Source organism: Phaethon lepturus, unplaced genomic scaffold (genome assembly GCF_000687285.1).
Source record: "Phaethon lepturus isolate BGI_N335 unplaced genomic scaffold, ASM68728v1 scaffold17869, whole genome shotgun sequence".
NCBI lineage: Eukaryota > Metazoa > Chordata > Aves > Phaethontiformes > Phaethontidae > Phaethon > Phaethon lepturus.
In genome coordinates this window covers 73954-91993 of record NW_010565718.1, presented here as the reverse complement: position 1 = coordinate 91993, position 18040 = coordinate 73954, and the positions used below count along the sequence as shown (strand labels likewise).

The following is an 18040-nucleotide window of genomic DNA, read 5'->3' as shown; positions in this document are numbered from 1 at the left end:
AAAGCAACCTGTTAAAAATACCATATGTTTTCCCACAGTTGAATATTCAACAGGAGACCTCTTTTTGTGTGTGCATTTCATACTTGCAAGATTTGCACCTGTAGTGCTGAGCACATGATGCATTTGATAGACAGCTAATGGCGCTAATGAATCGCTCTGATCTGGGTGTGCAGTTTATTGTATGTGGGTAAAACGTGTGTCTGCAGAAAGCAAGCTGCGTCTCAGGCTCTCAGATCCCAGTCTCTCCTCCATCAAGTATTGCACTTTAAAATACTCATTGACAAGGTCCCCAAGGAATTTTGTTTCTTGGGTTTGGTTGTGCTAAACACACAGGTTAACTGCTTCTGGATCCACTGATGTAAAAAGCAGCTTAATGATAATGAAAAAAATTTCATTTTGGAGTCAGAAACATGTGTGCAAATATTGGTTTACATCAGTGCAGAAAATCTTTCCATCAAAGACTTCTGCTCTCTAGGAGAACGTATTTACTTACAAAATTGAGAGATTGGGGCATCTAGCTGGGGTACATTTCCTCCTTTAGCATTTAGCTTTTGCACTTGGGTAGGCGGCACAGGTTTGTGAGACTGGCCGGTGGCTCGGTACATGGCTTGGACCCACAGGATACGGTCCTGCTCATCGTCACTTGCAAAAATCACCGTATCGCCTTCCTTCACAGCGTTGAAGAATGCTCTGCCGCCCTCCAAACCTGGCAGGAGAGGAAGCGACAACAGAGTTTCGCAGACTTTGAGGCCAGCCAGGGGATCTCCCCCAGCTTCCCACCCCATCGCTGCCCCGGGCATCCCCAGCCAGCCCCATGCTGCCCCAGCTCGTGGCTGAGCTCAGTCTCCTCCCCTGCACCAAACTCACCTGTGAGGGAACCCACCAGGTCCCCAGGTAGCACCCTGCACCGTGATTACTAAAACATGCTCCAACACACTCTGATTAATTGCTTCTCTCACCTCCAGTCCCGTTGGTGCAGGTCCCATGCGGGTTGCACCGCTGGAGTCCCATCAAAAATGAGTTTTGTGGGGATGTGGTGGGAGGTTTCCCATTAGAGCGAGGGCATCAGTGCTTACACTGCACAAAAGGTGCTTGGGTAATGTGCTTATTTCTGTCTTTGCCCTGATTCAGCACTCATCTTCCCATCTCCCTAACATCAGAATTAACCTGGAATCAAGGCCTTGACAACCAACCCACTATGTCTTTCTTCATCTCCTCTGGAGATATCATTATCCAGGGCATGGTGAGGATCACCACGCTCAAGGTGTCGCCCTATTGAAATAAAAGCAATGTGGTGCTCCTCCACTTGAAGAAGGGTCTCAGCGCCATGGACACAACAGGTATCCCCGGGTACCGGGGGGCTTTCTGCCCCTGCCCCTTCCACTCACATCTATCAGAGAGAAAATGGGGCAGGCAAAAGTGCTGGGTTGGTCCCATAAATATTTTCCACAATACAGGTATAGCTGCTAACCTTTTATTTAGGGAACATAATCTGAAGGCACAGATTAGGATCATCACTCAATTTGAGCATTCCATTCACAATCAAATTTCATGGGGATTTAAGTGTCTAATTCACTTAGGCTCCCCGGAGAAGAGGAGTCTTTCCCTCCTCTGGTGCAACTCCTAGCTCAATTCCTTAGATCTATTTATAGTAAAGTCATGCATAGCTAATGATCAGTATAAACACAAACATATTTACAATAATGCTGATCACAGTTCAGCTGCAGGCAGGGGGAGAGAGAGGACTCCCGTTTGGGAGCTGTACGCAGCCTGGCGAGCACGAGCACCCGCGGGCGCAGCAGCGAGCTGTCGAAGCCCCCGTACCTGGCTGTGGGTCGGTGTAGTCCACAGTGTATCCGTCGAGCTGCAGCAGCTCTTGAGGTTCAGCTTTTTTCTCCCGGTAGCTGCACATAGCAAATGTGTATTGGCTAACCTGAAGAAAATCACAAAGCTAAGATGGCACCGGGTGATCACGACACGGCAATCCAAAGCGCTTACAAATGCCGCAGGCTGACGGTGTCTTTGCAGGGGCCGAGGGGGTGTGGGGTAATTTTGGTGGTCATTGCCCATATGAGACAGACTAAACTTTTTACCGGGCTTTTACAAAGCTCTTAACGCACCCTGCTGCGGCAGGCATCTAATTCTCTGCATCAGTACATACAGCGGTTTAATTTCCTCCAAAAGAGGAAGCTCCACGCTTTAAAAACCCTCTATCATTCATCCCCAGACAAGTGCAAGAGTGACACCCTGTCACAAACAATGTGAGCTAAATTGCGAGGTGCCAGTCATATTAAAGCAATCTTAAGATCCCACTGATCTCGGCAGTTGTTGTCATCAGTGCTGTAAATGGCAGCTCTCACTCCTCTGAGGTACCATCTGCATGACACGATACATTCAATGTCAAGCTCTTGACGGAAGCCGACTCAGCTGCGGGGGCTCTGCCAGGCTCCCAAATCGCCTTTGGGAGGCCATCAGGCTGCATCAAGACCCCGCGCGTACTCGGCGTGCTGCGATCTGGATGGTCGGCGAGAAGCTCGACCAGGGAGGAGAGGAGAGGATTCTCCGTGCCCCAGGCTAGGAACTCACGGGGAAATTTACTGTCAAATGATTTCAAATGACTTTGTTAAGGTTGTGTCACATCCTGGACGCCTGACGTAATTTTATTAGTCTGGACATTTTCTTGACCTCTGGAGGAAACTTTGAAACTCTGGTGGGTGGCGATGGATGGTGGTCGTCATTTTTCGGAAGTGAGGAAAGATCCTGAAAGGCAGGCGAATGGCTGGGCTGGGGGATTTTGCCTCCAAACTCCAGACAAATCGCTCAGCTACAAATACACATGCAGCACCTATTTTGGTGGCATCTATCGCTAATAAAATGTCATTTATTTAAGTCGGGGCACTCGTCTACTGGCGTAGCGTCTCCCAGCCGGCGCTCGGTATATTGCTGCCCTCTATGGGCTTCTGCTAGCTGCCAGCCTGCTCTCAGCAGCCCTGCCTGCACCCTGCCTTCCTCCAGGAACAGCTCCAAAAGCCACCTAAGAATAAACCCTATCATTAACACATTTGTGGGAGTAAAACTAAAAGTGATGCTTCAAGCATCTTGCATCCTCCTTAAAACTACCAGCACTGACGAAAAGATTGACAAGTAGCAGACCAATAGCAGGAGCACACCAGTGCATATTCTCTGCTATGAACTTTGAATGCATAACGTCGTACCGGCAACACAAAAATTAAAAAGATTAACACGAAGAAATCTAAAAATAATCTAGTGCCCCACAGCACAATATTCAGCCGACTCCCGCAGTGTTCATTCAGTTACACTTGCAGTATATTGCTGCCATCTCCTGGACAAACTCCTGAATGTGCTTTATTTATGGTAAGATCCTGGAGAATTCATCTGAGCGGTGAGGATTTGATTTCTCTGTGTTAGACAGCCTGAACTTCAGGGATTGCATGATAAATTTAATTTCTGAAATGAGTCAGTGCTAACCTACGCTGACATTGATCGAAAATTTTAATACAACTAATGTTTTTTTCTTCTCCTGTACGCTCTATAGCAACAGGTAAAATTCATTCAGTAGTTCAGTTTCTTCTTCTCTGACCCTGAAAGTGAGGTATGAATTTCAGTCTCTTCTTCATGCACAAATAACTCCTCTCACCTTTGGACCCAGAAAATATTCTTAATCCCTACCAATAAGCCAACCATACCAACACAACAGTAATGTATGGAAACACACGCAGGCATTTCAGAGTTTATACTTCTCATGTTAAAAGTTATAAAAGACAGATGTAGACAGTAGGCTCTGGTGTAGCCCTCCTGGGACAGAGGTGAAGTAAACTGGTCTCTCCTGTTGGCATTCACACGATCTCCTTGGAAAAAGCTTCCCTACGTCATTAGAGACCTCTAAGAGAAACCTACAGGTGGGTCTACAACGTGCGATAAGCCAGGGCTGATCTGGTTTATGTCCTACTTCTCTACTAACACAGCCCAAGTGTGAAGCCCAAGCCGAGGATTGCCCAAGAGCCTGCTGGCAGGAGGCAGGCTAGGATCAGGCTGGAGGGAGGAGGCAGCTATCGATGGCCTCTGGAAAAGGTGCCAACTGTGCCATGCGGAGCGCCTGCACGCAAACAACTCGAGCTACCGACTTCAAGGAGGGGCATACCAGCCTGTCTGTCCTATCCTGCTGCCTAAAGCGTTTACTGCTTGGGGTCAGAAAGAAGCTGATTCCCTGGCTACCAGTGCGATGTGGCTCCTTCCATTTATGAGCGGTGACAAAGCAAAACCAACAACACATCTAGAAAGCTCAGTATGTCATGATCGTGCTTCACTCCTGAGCAGCACTGTAGGGTCAAGTGGAGACTGCAGCTTGCCTTTCATCAGTCCTCTAAAATATCGCGCTTTACAGAGCCTGCTTTCTGTAGAAGCTTAGAAGTGGCCAGGCAAGTGAAACAGTTAATAGCAGAAATTAATCTTACCGCCTGCTGAGTTCACACCGAACCATAGCTGAGTACGAAAGCGAGCGAGCAGATGGGATAGGCAAGATGAATGGTTTGAGTAATTGGAAAAAACACAGAGACAGGGGAAACTGAAGGAAGACAGAGGAGAAATCTCTGCCCAGTGAGGGACAAACTCTCAAAGCAGCTGGGATTTCATCCAGGGACTCGATGAGGGCCAGGAAAGGAGCATCTAAGGAAGCTGAACTGAGCAAAACTAAAAGAAGGGAAATAATCCAAGGCTGCCCTCGCTGGCTCATTACAAAAAAGGGAAAACGCTTTGAGAAATACTTCAAGACAAAAGAACAGAAGGAAAAGAACGTGGGGAAAAAAGAGAAAAAGACAAAGAAATTCAGGAGAGGGGAAGCAGACAGCAGGAGACAAATGCCAAAGTTCACTATTCCTGGGCTGCTAAATTAGATCTGACTTTCTTGGCACTCGACCATATTCTGTCACCAGCTATATAATCTGACTGATTAATAAATACAGTAGATATGTATTAACCAGTCCTGACTTCGTCCTTGTTTTTCCACCAGAGACTCCTGCTCTAGCGAGCACCGCTTTCCCCAGGATCCTGCTCAAATCTGTTAATTGTCGTCCCTCACACTCCGAGCTCAGTCATCTGCCTCCCCCTTTCTCACTGTTGACATAACACCACCCCACTTGGGTTAAATTCTTAAATGGACCTTTCCTAGATTAACAGCATGCATTTTGTCCCAAGGGAGAGAAACTGTGCTAAGATACTGCCAGCTGTAATACAGCTTTCCACTTTGATGGGAGACTCTTGTCCTCTGGTTGCAGCTGTACGTTGCCTCCCGAGCCCTTTCCTGACACAAATGAGCAGAGGAAATGATCTAGCTTAAAGAAACAAATGTGAAAACAACAGTTTTCACATCTCAGCACATCCATCCAGCCCTAAACAATTGCACAGAGCAGTTGTCCTAACTTCTTCCTTCAAGCAGGAGGTGTGCGTGTACTCTCTTCGGGCAGGGCTGCATGACGGGAAGTCATCCTGCGTGAGTACGGACGGGACGTACAGGACCTACCATAGCCAAGTGTAACGAGCTGTGGCATCTATTTAACCAGCAGTTCCCAAACATCTTGTATTTATTGTCAGCACTCAACGTTTCTCAAGAATCACCACATATGCCCAGTTCTCAGCGAGGGTCTAACTGAAAACATGATTTAATATGATTATGGGGACCAGCTACGGGTCATTTACCTTGACTTGAGGACCGCAGCCTAGGACCGCTGGTGTGATACACAGCAATTTTGCTGAATTATTTTCAAATTCTGTTGGTTATTTGGAGTTACTGAACACTTACTTAATTTCATTTTATCCCGAGTCAGCTGAGTTTTGCTAAAAGCAGGAACTGTCACTGTTAGTCTAATTTATAATGAGTTCAAGGAGTCTGTCACTAGAACAATAGATCCAGGCGTAGACACTGCAACTGGTTTTAATCTGCAGAGAGTTGATTTGGTTCCAACAACATTCTGCAAACACCATCAGACACAATCAGCTGAAAACTGCTTCAAGCTACTCAGCAGACATGTCATCCAGGTACCATGGAGTGTTACTTCCCATATGCTGCCAGAGCACGGAAATGGGGTTATGACAAGAGAAGAACAGATTCAGTCTGAAATCTCAATGTAATTAATTCACTTGCCCTTAAGAATCATTATAGAAATTTCCTATCACAAAGCCAACAAACCCACCAGAACCAACAATAGTGTTGTTGCCAGTACAGCACACTAGACCTTGCACAGAATTAATACAAGCTCTGTCAGCTATCAAAAATCCCAGCTTTTGCACAATTGAGGGTCTAACTGGCAAACTGGCTGAAATGTGTATGCTGTGGATTGTATGTCGATATAGCAACTTACAGCATCTGTGGTGGATGTACATTTTCTTTCCTAACCAGTCACAGAGAACTTTGCCCTAAATTGCTCCATGGCTTTCGCTTACCACTGCCACTGGTGTTACCGTTGCCTTTACGAAGCATTTTCCTCGCTTGTGATGCTGCGGACCGTTTCCATCCAAGCTCAGGGCCATATTCTGCCATCACTTTCACGCTGCATATCTCAGGATTTAAAATTAGGCAAGTAACGAGTCTCTGCCATGTAATTTACATCTAATCAGTATTCTGCTCTTCTGCTGCTCATCTCAAAGGGTGTCTATGAGGAGGGTGGGCAGCGTGCAGAGAGGACTGCGATTCATTCGAAAGAGAAAACTATCCCCTCTTAACGCATGGTGCATGCTGAAGGAGCGTATGCACCAGCTCTGCCGGCCACACCATGCTGCAAACCTTCCCCGAGGGCTTGAACCAAGTCCACCCAGCAATGCATGCACTGGAGGGGTGAGCCCGTTCTAGCAATGGCACAAAGGAACCACTCTCACCCTCTACACCCAAACAAATCATCTCCTCTCCTGTACAGCCCTCACGGATACACTCGCACAGAAGGTGCGAGAGATTATTCCACCCAAATTACAAGGCAGTATTGCTCCTTTCCGCTTCTCACCAGGGCTAACAGAAGCCAGCTAGCACTGGAAATGCTCCCTGCAGAGCTCCTTTTTCTACGTATGCACGCAAAGCCTCTGTTCATACCGGCGAGGCATCGCTGACACAAAAGAGATGAACTGCCATCATCAACACCTTCCTCGGTGCCGCCCATGCAGTTTGGCACCTTTGTGCCGTCTTTAGATGGTTATGAAGAGTTTGAGTATTTATTACCATGAATTTCTTAACTGCTGGTAGCAGAAGGCAGAGTGGTACCACCCAACAGCATTGAAGGAACTGAGGCTGCGTCCATGTGAAATGGGGAAAGAGGGGCAGGAGGGGGCACAGGACCAGGGGGAGGAGGTTACTCTGCAAGGGAAGGGAGACAGAGCTGCAAGAGAAGATGCTACAGGGAAGTCACAGAGACAAGGGGTCAGAAAGGAAACGTTTAGTTATTCATCTGAACATACAGCTTTGCCCTCTTGGCAGTGTGACGGACTGACCCGACCACTATATCTCAAATGGACTTTATGGTTTGGACTCCATCTCTCAGCTCTGGTGCAAGGAGGAGCCTGGTACGGACAAGTGAGCTCCTGAAACAGGGGCTGCTCCTTGTCCATTCTTTACAAAACGGAGCCAGCTCACCTTCCTGCCGGGGCTATTTTCTGTCTGTGGTTTAGCCTAGTTCAGAGCATTCTGGACATCAACACCTTTGCTGCCAATCCCTGCTCGTACCGGCACCCATCCTTTGCATTGCATGAAAAGCAAATGACAAACATACGGACAGCAAAGTATTTTTATTCCATCTTTATTGCCTGCTGACATGTTCAATATGCTCAAACTACATCTGAGGGACTGCATAGAGAGTGTTTCTTGTTTATATTTGATGTACGGCAGAACACTTTACATTGCACCAAATGTTGAACAAACGGTAGCATAACAGAGAAGCTGCAGTGGCAGCTGGAATTTCTGAGGTGGGCTACAGAGACTCTCTGGGGGCAAAAGTCTGCTCATCTTATTCAAATGAATTGCTTTTCTGGCCAAATTCTGCTCTTATATGCCAACTGACGAATACAGACCTAGTAACATGAGAAAACATGGAATAACTCTGAGAGCTTCAATTCCACAGCAAGCTGGAGAATATATAGCAACTGAAAACTAGACAAGTGATTACAACCACACAGAATGGCCAGAAGAAAGGCACCTGGAGAGAGACATGGGAATCCATGTCCAAACCTGCAAACCCTTGCACAGAAGAGTATCAATAGGTTTATTTATGGGAGAAGCTATGTTAGGAAAGAAGATTCTTTGCTTTGGAGAGTCCCTGTTCACAGGGAAAAAGGGACTGAGAACTTGGTCTAATAGGAATGAATTGTCTCTCAGGGAAAAGCAATACTAGTTGCTCTATAGGTGATCACAGACTGCCACAAGCACTTAACTTCATTTCAGTATATAATAAAGGAAACATACAGAGAAAAGCAATCCCTCAACGCTTGCCTAAGAACAGGGTCACCGCACAATGTTCCCAATAGGCTTTTCCTTCATTATGGCCTCTGCCGCTTCTTACCCAGGAGACAGTTTGGGATTTAGATCCAGCGGTCTAGCTCTGCAAGACGCTGGGTTCCCCTGCAAGGTGCCAAGCACCCCTACCTCACCAGGGACCTGGCCAGTCCCTGCACAGAGGGACAGACAAACAGACAAACCAGATGCTTCTAGGAATGGATTACACAGATCCTAAATCCATCACTTTTACCTAAATGTAAGTATACTGCTTGGGCTGACAGAGGCTTCTCCTGTGGCTGCTCTAGACTAACTTGCCCAATTCTGTGGCCATTTTGACCCCATTTGGAGCACAAAACAAGCACTTAAACTATCGCTGCTGATCATACTTGGTTATTAGACTAGGTACTCAACTGGTCTCTCCAAATGGACTCCTACTTACATGGGTCACACACATCATAAATCCCTTTTACCTCGGCAGAATGGATTTTCTGAACTGCCACACAGTTTAGCACTATGGAAGCCAGCAGTGATGGACAAATGGGGAATGCAATTAAGCTTCCTACTGAGCCAGTTGAACTTGAAGTGATAATTAACCCATTTACACCGGGTGATTTAGGACCTGAGAAGCCAGCTGTCTAAAGTGGAAGATGGACCGTGTGGACAACTCCCCTTACCAGCACAGGAAAGCCAGCACACAAGCATGTTCCATCTGAAATGTGGAGCCTGGTGCACCTGGTTTGCACCATCTCAGTTCTTACACATGGGCAAAATCCCAGCCCCTCTGCAGCAGACCTGCCATCTGCTTCATCAGCAGTGGGATTTCACCTGCTGACTTGATCACTTTGGATCTTGTCTTTGCTGACACAAGATCTTAGTTGGATCCCATGTTATTCCATCAGAGCATCTCTGTGTTGCTTTCATCACAGGACCCTGCACAAAGCTTTTATTTCTCATATGTGGACACATCATATCCTGGGGAACCCAGAGGGGAAGGAGAGAGACATGGACCCAAGATGGACTCTGTGGCTTTATCTGGTTCCTGTGAGAACGGAGCTGCTCAAACTGGGGCCCCAACAATTCTGTGGCCAATGCAGTGGTTTCAGCTGCCCTTGGGAAGGTGAGGAAAGACCTAACATACCAAGTACTGACCAGATCCTTTTAGGTCACAGGGACATCTTCTGCCTGTTTCTTTGAAATTCTTAACCATAGCCAAATATACAGGTCTACTGAAACCGTGAGGGCAGAAAGTTAAAAAAAAAAAAAGGGCGAAAAAGGAAGAAAGACATCGCAAAATAGTCGATGACAGCTGCAGACAATGAGAGGCAGTAATGAACGTGAAGGCAAGATAAACATCAAGAACGAAATATTAACTCTGATGAAACTTCTGCAGATTTCAATAGACTTCAAATTTTACCTGGAGGTTCAAGAGGAAGCATTTGCACCCAAGTACCTCCAGCCAAGGCAGACCGAGCTTCCTCCTCATATTATCAATTCCTCACTAAAATTGGTTCTCCATTTCACCAAACATTCATTTGCATCAGGAAACTCACGGCTAGAGGTCTGCAGCTGGGACATCCTTGAGAAATTGTATACATTTAGAAAAAAATCCATGACTTAACAGACACCCTACACAGAACCACAGCTCTGCATCAATTATACAACGCTGAAATAGTCAGAACAAAGACTTAAATATTGCATGCTGTGATTTAAGATCACTTCTAGTTAAATCTGTTACCTGGACCAGGACAAAGAATCGTTTCTTCCATCTCTTCCAAACATTTTTACCAATGGCCCATAAATATCTAGGAGAAGAATAGGTGAATTCAGTACACAAGTGACTATATGTTGTTCTCTTGTTTTTCAGTATGTTTTCTTCACACCTAGAAACTGAAGTTAATACACAAGCAGGAGCAATTACAAGACTTAAGCTCAGCAGCATTGACGAATATATTTATTTCTAGCCTGAACAAATAATCTGTAAAGAAAGCGACACAAAAAGCTCCCAGAGTCTTAATGTTACACAGTATTAATTCTCTCTTCCTCTTTGTCTTTCACAACTTGTTAAGAATTTAGAAGCCCATTAATAGCTACGACATGGTCGGATGGGTGAAGAATACATTTGCAATGGAAAAAAATAGGGAAGAGAAACCTCAAATGCTGCTTTAAGCCTTCACAAAACCATTTGACTGAGGGGAGCTGTCAGAGAGGGATACTTACTGCATCAAAACTGGTACCTGGGTCCCAGTATCCACTGGACTGACTAAACCAGACCACTTCACTGAACAGCTTAAGATGAATTCCTAGAAATTGCTTGGCTACAGATATTCAAGCAAACTGAATAATTTCTGAGGAGTGAATTTACTGTTTTCTACAAAGGAAGAACTAACTTCTAAAATTAATGTCAAAATTAGCTGTGATGAAGCTGCCACTGTGTCACTGTAATACAAACACTGGCAAAAATAGTGGCAGCACCAGACTAATAATAAACACAAGGACATTATTCAGCATTAATATGTTTTATGTATCATTATAATTACTTTAGTTCTGGCTCAATAAATAGAAAAACAATTCCCTTCTGGTTATGCTAGTGGTTCCTTATGCCTACTCTTGGTGAATATTTAAGCCACAGAACTCGAAGTCATGCTGGGGCACTGGGTCCTTGGCTAGTTCAAGAACAGGGAAGTAATTTTCTTTTTTGCTATGGCCGCTAACATCAACAGAAAGACAATCTCAGTTCTGATAGCAAGCTAGTATTACAAACCACATACATAGTTTTAAGCAGCATCTTGTAAATCAAATGTTAGTTGAAGAAAGCATGAGAAAAGCCAGGACTGCTCAGCCCTGTTGCTACCAGCTGCAGTCAAGGAAACAAATATGATGGGTGAACTGTCCCAGTGCCTGTGATCATGGTGGAAAAATTAAACTTCACATGTGGCTATTGGCTCTCATAGTAGAGAAGACAGGAGGGGGAGGAGAAGGAATTAAAATAAAGCTGAGTGATCCAAACCATCTAATAACGGATCAAATCTAACAAAAGACTATGAAAATAAAAATGAAACAAAGTCACTTTTAAAGCACCAAAAACATACTGGAGAAAGAGTTAATCAAAACGGTGACTTTCCTGGACAGTTCCCTATTGTTCATCACATCCTCAGCACTGAAGAGCAATCAGAGGAAAGCCTTGCCGATGGCGTTAGCTAGATCTTCCCAAGGATGATCTAATTTGTAATCACACGGCATGAAGGCAGAAGCCAGGGGTGGCAGTCAGGGATCCCCCTGGCCCCAGATCTTCTGACACTCATGTCTGGAGGGGAGAGGTTTCCCTTTTAACCTGCCAGATCATTAGTCCGACTCCAGGCAACTGCTATTAAATTGCGCTGTGTATCTCTGTATAAATAATGATGATCACACTGGAGTTTATTTCAAGCAGAAGGTGCACTTTGCTTTTGGTTCTGAGAATTCAATACAGGGAAACACAGAATAATTTAGAAGATTATACCATTTTCAATAAGAGAGTTGGGCAGTTCACCTATTATTTCCTTACAGGAAAAAAATAACCTAGCAACTTCATGAAGAATACTGTTTAAAATTTAAACTGTTTGGCTGATATGCATTAAAAAGAATACACTAAGAATATGGAAAGTGCATTATAAATGACTGAACTAATGCCATTTTTATATTTATCTTTCTTTCAATAAAGAAGTTCACCTCCTGTGAACTTGAGAAAAGGAGTTTCTCTTCCAGAATCTTAAAAAAGAGAAATTTTATAATGCACATGAAAAACAAATTGAGTTCAGATTGAGACAAGCATTTACCCAGAGTGCTTCATGTTTTGAGGCTTATCCATTCGCACGGCAAGCTTGATCTTCAGGTCTTGATCCGGGCAGTTTTTGGAAACAGTCATTTTGTGCCACTCTGATTGCTTTGGGCTGTTGGGAGTAGGGTGGAGAACAACCTGCAAGTGTCAAAATCAACAACGTTAAAGGGAAAAATTAGTCACAAAATGGGTTTTAATGGGGGAAAAAAAACACATCAGATGAGCTATTTTCCCCTGAAAGTCAGTCTGGAAATTTCTACTCACATCAGTGAGGATGGCTTTTTATTGCTTTCTTAAAGCACAGCTTATTGTTTTGAGATTAGTTCATATATTCTTTGGCTGCTCTATGTAGCATGCCGTTGTTCATGGAGTTGCATAGAACAGAACTGCGTTATCAGTTCCCATCATTTAAGGAAAGACCATGGTAAATGAACTTGCAACTGCCCAGGTAAATCAGTCTAGACGTGATGGTGGACTGCTGTGATTAGCAAACCAGCAACAAGTTTTTGCTGAAGTTGCCCACTGCAGTCACCTACTTTCAGCCTCAAACAATTCAGTCAACCTCCAGCCTTCCTGACATATCCCATGTGAGGTGTGCTGTTTGGCAGGCTCAGAAAGGTCTACCTGAAATGGTTCACCTATTGCTACTATCACGTTGTGGGGAAGCTGGCTTGGTTTTTTGCTTACTGTTAAGACTGGATGAAGTAGGCGATGTTTTAGATAGGCTGGTGTGTCTGACTGCACTACGACAGCAGATAAAATCTGCATCCCATGTCATGACATCAGTGGCTGCAGGACTGTCTGCTTCCATTTCATGCAGTGAGGAAATGATGGGACGGTCTCCAGCTGGGGTAAATCAGTGCAACACCTATGACTGCAGTGGAGCTGTGCAGATGGACACCAGTGGAAGTGCCTGGCTCATCGAAGAAACTGAAAGACTCCAAGAGGCAATTAAACTCTCCTGATCATAGCTGTGCTTTTCCCACTCACCATTACCCCTACCAAGCAGAGCAGCTCACTCAGGCAGTGAGCCACAGAGTGTTCTCCCAGAACTACACCACATCCACCATCCTCTGGTGTTTTCATATGTGTCCTTTGAGGTGGCTTAACCCCCTCCCTCCTACACCCATTCCTCTTCTGATGTTTTCACTCTCAGAGTTAACTTTGCCTTGCACAACTTCATTCAAGTCTCCACTGTCCTGTAGTGAGATGAATCTCTTTTAAATCCATTAACCTTTGCGCAAGCAGATTATTTTACAAATGGCAGCATTCACCCTCGTTATTTGCTGTGCTACCATCACTCATTCCTTGCTCACGCTTAGTCTGTGCTCCTGCCAAACTCCAGTCCAGACTACAATCTTGTATTCCTATGCTTTTCAACCTTACTGCTGAATCAACAACCGAGGAGCTGTTTTCCACCAAAATATCCTTGATGCTATTACCCTCTGACAAATTATTTTAAAAATTATTTTATTGCCTCCTCCAAAGCCTGAGGATCCTCAACTTCACCCTTATTCATCAACATTATTTATCACTTCTTCTACTGAATTAGACTAATGCTTTCTCTGGCCAGAATCTGAAGCTGTTATTAGTTATACAGATAACTGAGCCACACCAGCCATTACTGCATCACTCTTGGAAAAAAACACATTTAAGCAAATCCTGAAGATGAGAAGTGAGTCCTCCACACAGCGTGTTGTTAGAAACATGGATGGACCCAAACTCCAAGCAGTATCCATGGACTCCCACTGCAAGGCAGGCCATGCAAGCACATAGACTTGCACTAAACCCCATCTCTTAGTGAGGCAGCAGCCACTTAGAGTGTTTGGGATGCTCTTTACTTTGATTTCTAACTCCTTTTCATCAAAAGGCGCATAAACTTTGTTCGGTATTGTTGTAATTCATGGCTCTTCCCCTCCTTGCTCTCAGTAGACGAAGTCTTGGCATGGCTGAAATCTGTGGGAGCCTTGCCACCGGCTTCAATAGGGCCAGGATGTATTCCCATGCTTTCAGCTGCCCATCCAGCAGTTTAGGGCTTGTGAGCATTTTCCAGTTCTCCCTTTGATAAAAGTGGTGAAACGAGGAGTGCCGGCTGGTTGCCAATTTAACACTCACAATGGAAAGTGGGCATTGTACATGCCTGGCAGAGCACAAAGCTGCTTCTCAAAAGGCGGCTGAAGCATGGGTGTTTTTGTGTACAAAACCTGCTTCCCTCCTCTCTCCGTGCAGGAGGTTGTGCCCACTCCAACAGCTAAACCAGGGGCTTAACATGCTCCCGGTTTCATTATTTCATTAAAAAAGAAACCGTGATGCAGCCTGAGCAGACACGCGTCATCTCTCGGCTGCTCCGGGAACACCGAGCATCCCTTTGAAGTTCAGCTGACTGAAAGCGCTGGTGGCCACGGGCCAAGGGAAATCACCGCCCGGCTCCCCGCGCTCGCCACTGCTGGCCCACTTCCTTTGGCCCGCAGAAGCTCAGAGCCGAAGCATGGCTTCCTGCTGGACCGGGAATTAAAGCACATTGGTGCGGCTGGCTCATCAGCAGTTCAGGGCAAGAGGGGCTGCTTTGGGGCCTGACGTCTCTCTCGGAACAACATGCACAGCTAATTGCTTCCCGAGACCAGCAAAGTCAGCACCGCTCCTGGCTACCAGCGGAAACAAGGCTTACAAAGCAAGCGGGTCTACACCGAGTGTAACCACTCAGGGGAAAAAGCCCTGAATGGCATCGCAGCTGGCCGGGTGAAAAGCTCTGCTCAGCGTGCTGCAGCAGATAAAGCCCCAGTGCTGGCCTGTTTGAAGAAGGAGGTTTTGAAAATAATCCTGAAAATATTATGATGCTGTGCAGCAAAGCAACTGTAGGTCTTCAGCTGGAGTACTGCAGCTAGTGGGGTCATCCCCTTCATCAAAAAAGGAGGAGGACAGGGAGAAAGGAAGGATCAAGGTGTGGATGAGGAAAGTCTGAAGGGGCTGTGACTGTCTTTGAAGAGAAGATTGAGAGGAGAAAGAAAGAGAACTCTTCTCTCTCTCAAGTGCAAGAACAAAGGAGGTTCCATGAATGTGAAAACACAAATAGTTAAAATGAACATAAATTATATGAGACAAAATAACATGCAGCACTCTCCACCATAAAGATATAAAACTAAATCAAAAGCTCACTAGGACCTGAAAGAACGTTTGGCACTTGTATGAATAGGATCAACACAAAACCACGTTAACTAGGAAAAACTTTGTTGTATGGACACAGACTCTGTTGTGTCAAGGCACAAGCAGCCACAGAGTTAGCAAGAAACATCCCAGCAGGTTAGCCCATAATTGGAAATACCGTACTTGGGCTTGCCGCAGGATCAGTGGCTTACTTGGCCATGGCTTTCTGGGCTATAGTCATGAAGACAGGGTGGAGAGCAAGGCGTGCTGCCGAGCAGGGCCGACAGAGTCCAGGCTGCTCCTGGAGATTGCTCAGGCCACACTGAGCCATGACACGAGAGATGCCAAGCCCGTGTGTAAGATGCAGTCTCTCTCACCCTGAATTGATGTTCATGGGGTCTTCACCATGCTGACCTCATACCCCTGAAGAGCTGAGGAAGGCATGACAGGGAGCCTGCTGCCGCTTATGTCTGGGGCCAACATAAATTTTGCAGTTGCAAAAAATCCATGGAGATGAACTGAAGTGTCCCAAAGCCACAGAAAAGTGCCATCCACAAATATTCTGGAGCTATGAGCTGCAGCGATGGAGGGCCCCCAGTCCCATATGATGGGCAGAGAGGGGGTGGGAAGGTTGGATCTGTGGCCAGTACCCCAGGAATCTGAGCTCTTTGCTATTAACACTATTGGTGGGGGCAATGAAGATCACATTTCACTCCCCAGTCCAGCCCCACTGAAGCCACCAGTTCAGCTACAATCCCCAGGGGAAGCCAGGATTTCAAGCCCTTTGCAGTGAGTACCGCAGTCAGTGCTTTCAAATGCTCAAACCGTGCACCGGCTGCTCAGCAGATATGAGAGCAGCTTAACATTCTCTTGCCAAACTTAAATCCCCTCTTTTTGCTTCAGCATAATCCCCTTTTCTGCTTCAGGAATGTCCATTTCCGTAAGCAACTTCTAAGGCTTTCCGGACTGCCAATATCACACACAAGATCCTCTGCCTTTGCTCGGTGCAGGCACAGCCAGCTGAAATGCTGCCATTAAAAACTCACAACAAAGACAGCATGCGAGATGCACTCCTTTCCAGCAGTGGAGAGATTGCTTTTTTTCCTCCTCCTGAAGCTTGGCAAAAAAGCAGAGCATGTTGTGTTTCAAAGATATTTCCGTACAGGAGAGATTTCTCTAGAAAAGTAGGGCCAGAAGGAAACATTATTAGACTCAAAATCTCCTTACCCTCCCAAGCTCTTTGTCCTCCAGAGCCAGCACTCCCGTGCTCTCTGTGAACAGCTTCACCTTCACTGCAGGAAGCGCATGTGTTGTCGTGAAGTCTCCTTGGGTGCCCCAGCTGTGAAAATAAGGACAGAGATGTTCAGCTCCACCAGCAGGTCAGCAGCACTACACTTTGGGCATGCAATGGTTAACTGAAAACGTCCTGTCTGGTACAAGCCGAAGTGGCCAGGCTGAGTGACAAAGGCATTAACTATCTTCTTTGGGAAACGTGGGACAGATGTTTGGAAAACCCATGATGGTTCTTTGGGGAAAAAAAAGAGTATTTGGGAGTAGCATGAAACCAAATTTAAGAGAAATTTTATTTAGAAAGAACAGTAAGTCTCCTCCAGTGACAACCTGTATAGTCACAACAGAAGTTGAGGATCGAGAACATCTGCACGCAGGACATCTGCAATCGCTCATGACTCTGCTATTCTCTTGGTTAATTAACCTCTCCTTTCCAGGTTGATAGTGAAGTTTGCTTTCTCTGAAGAACCCCCAGTTTAACCTGGGTCCTCTTCCAAGCCCCAGCCCAGCCCTCCAGCCCAGCCCAGGTTTAAGTTCAAGCTATTATGTCTGGAGTAATCCTAGTTTGCTGGGACCGCAGAGCAGGACACCAGCTCCTTGGGAACAGGACAGCAGTGGCCAGGAAGTAGCCACCTCTCCAGCTATGCAGCGAGCCGAGACCGCTGTCTACTGTTTGTACCCCATAAGTCACCCCCGGCTGGTCCCATGGCGTGGAAAGGAGCACTATGGAGGCTGAATGACCCACAGTGTGCGAAAACCCCCTGCAGACCTGCACGTTTCTAGAGGACACCTCCGAGCTCCCGCAAGCACGAGCCATCCGAGTGTGCAGAGAACACGAATTCATTCCACGTGAATGAATTTCACTTCAGCCACAGTCTGCTGACACCTATGGCCGAACTTGCCGTTTGAAGGCCCCCGAGGGGAGCCCACCTCTCAGCTGACCTTCCCCACGCGTGTGGGAACCGCAGCAGTCCTGCGGCCCTCCGGAAGGAGGTCTGGCGCCTTCCCCACGCATGTGGGAGCCGCAGCAGTCCTGCGGCCCTCCGGAAGGAGGTCTGGCGACGGGCCTGAGCCTGTCGCCCTCGAGGTTTCCTCTCTCAACCCGGACACTTGGGGAAGCTTTGGGGACAGTTTCCAGGACTTTCCTCCTGAGCCCTGTTCCCGTGCCAGCGAGCAGCGTGCTGCAGCTGGAGCTGCTGCCTGGTGACACCCGCGAGGGCTCAGCTGAGCTGCGCTGGTGAGCATCCTCGTGGGGTTCTTCTAAAGATCCCCGGACCTTACACAGCAGTCAGCTG

General features: G+C 46.3%; 1 protein-coding gene across 1 annotated transcript in view; it reads right to left on the bottom strand.

Moving 5' to 3' along the window:
- Window positions 1–493: 493 nt before the first annotated feature.
- LOC104627154 (calcium-dependent secretion activator 1) overlaps window positions 494–18040 on the bottom strand; it is a gene marked incomplete at both ends in the record, with an annotated part of 77765 nt that continues 60218 nt past the window's right edge. Inside the window, 5 exons of the mRNA XM_010295270.1 lie at window positions 494–706; window positions 1825–1933; window positions 10230–10296; window positions 12310–12449; window positions 16683–16794. Coding sequence (XP_010293572.1) covers window positions 494–706; window positions 1825–1933; window positions 10230–10296; window positions 12310–12449; window positions 16683–16794 — 641 coding nt within the window. The remainder of the gene's footprint in view (window positions 707–1824; window positions 1934–10229; window positions 10297–12309; window positions 12450–16682; window positions 16795–18040) is intronic.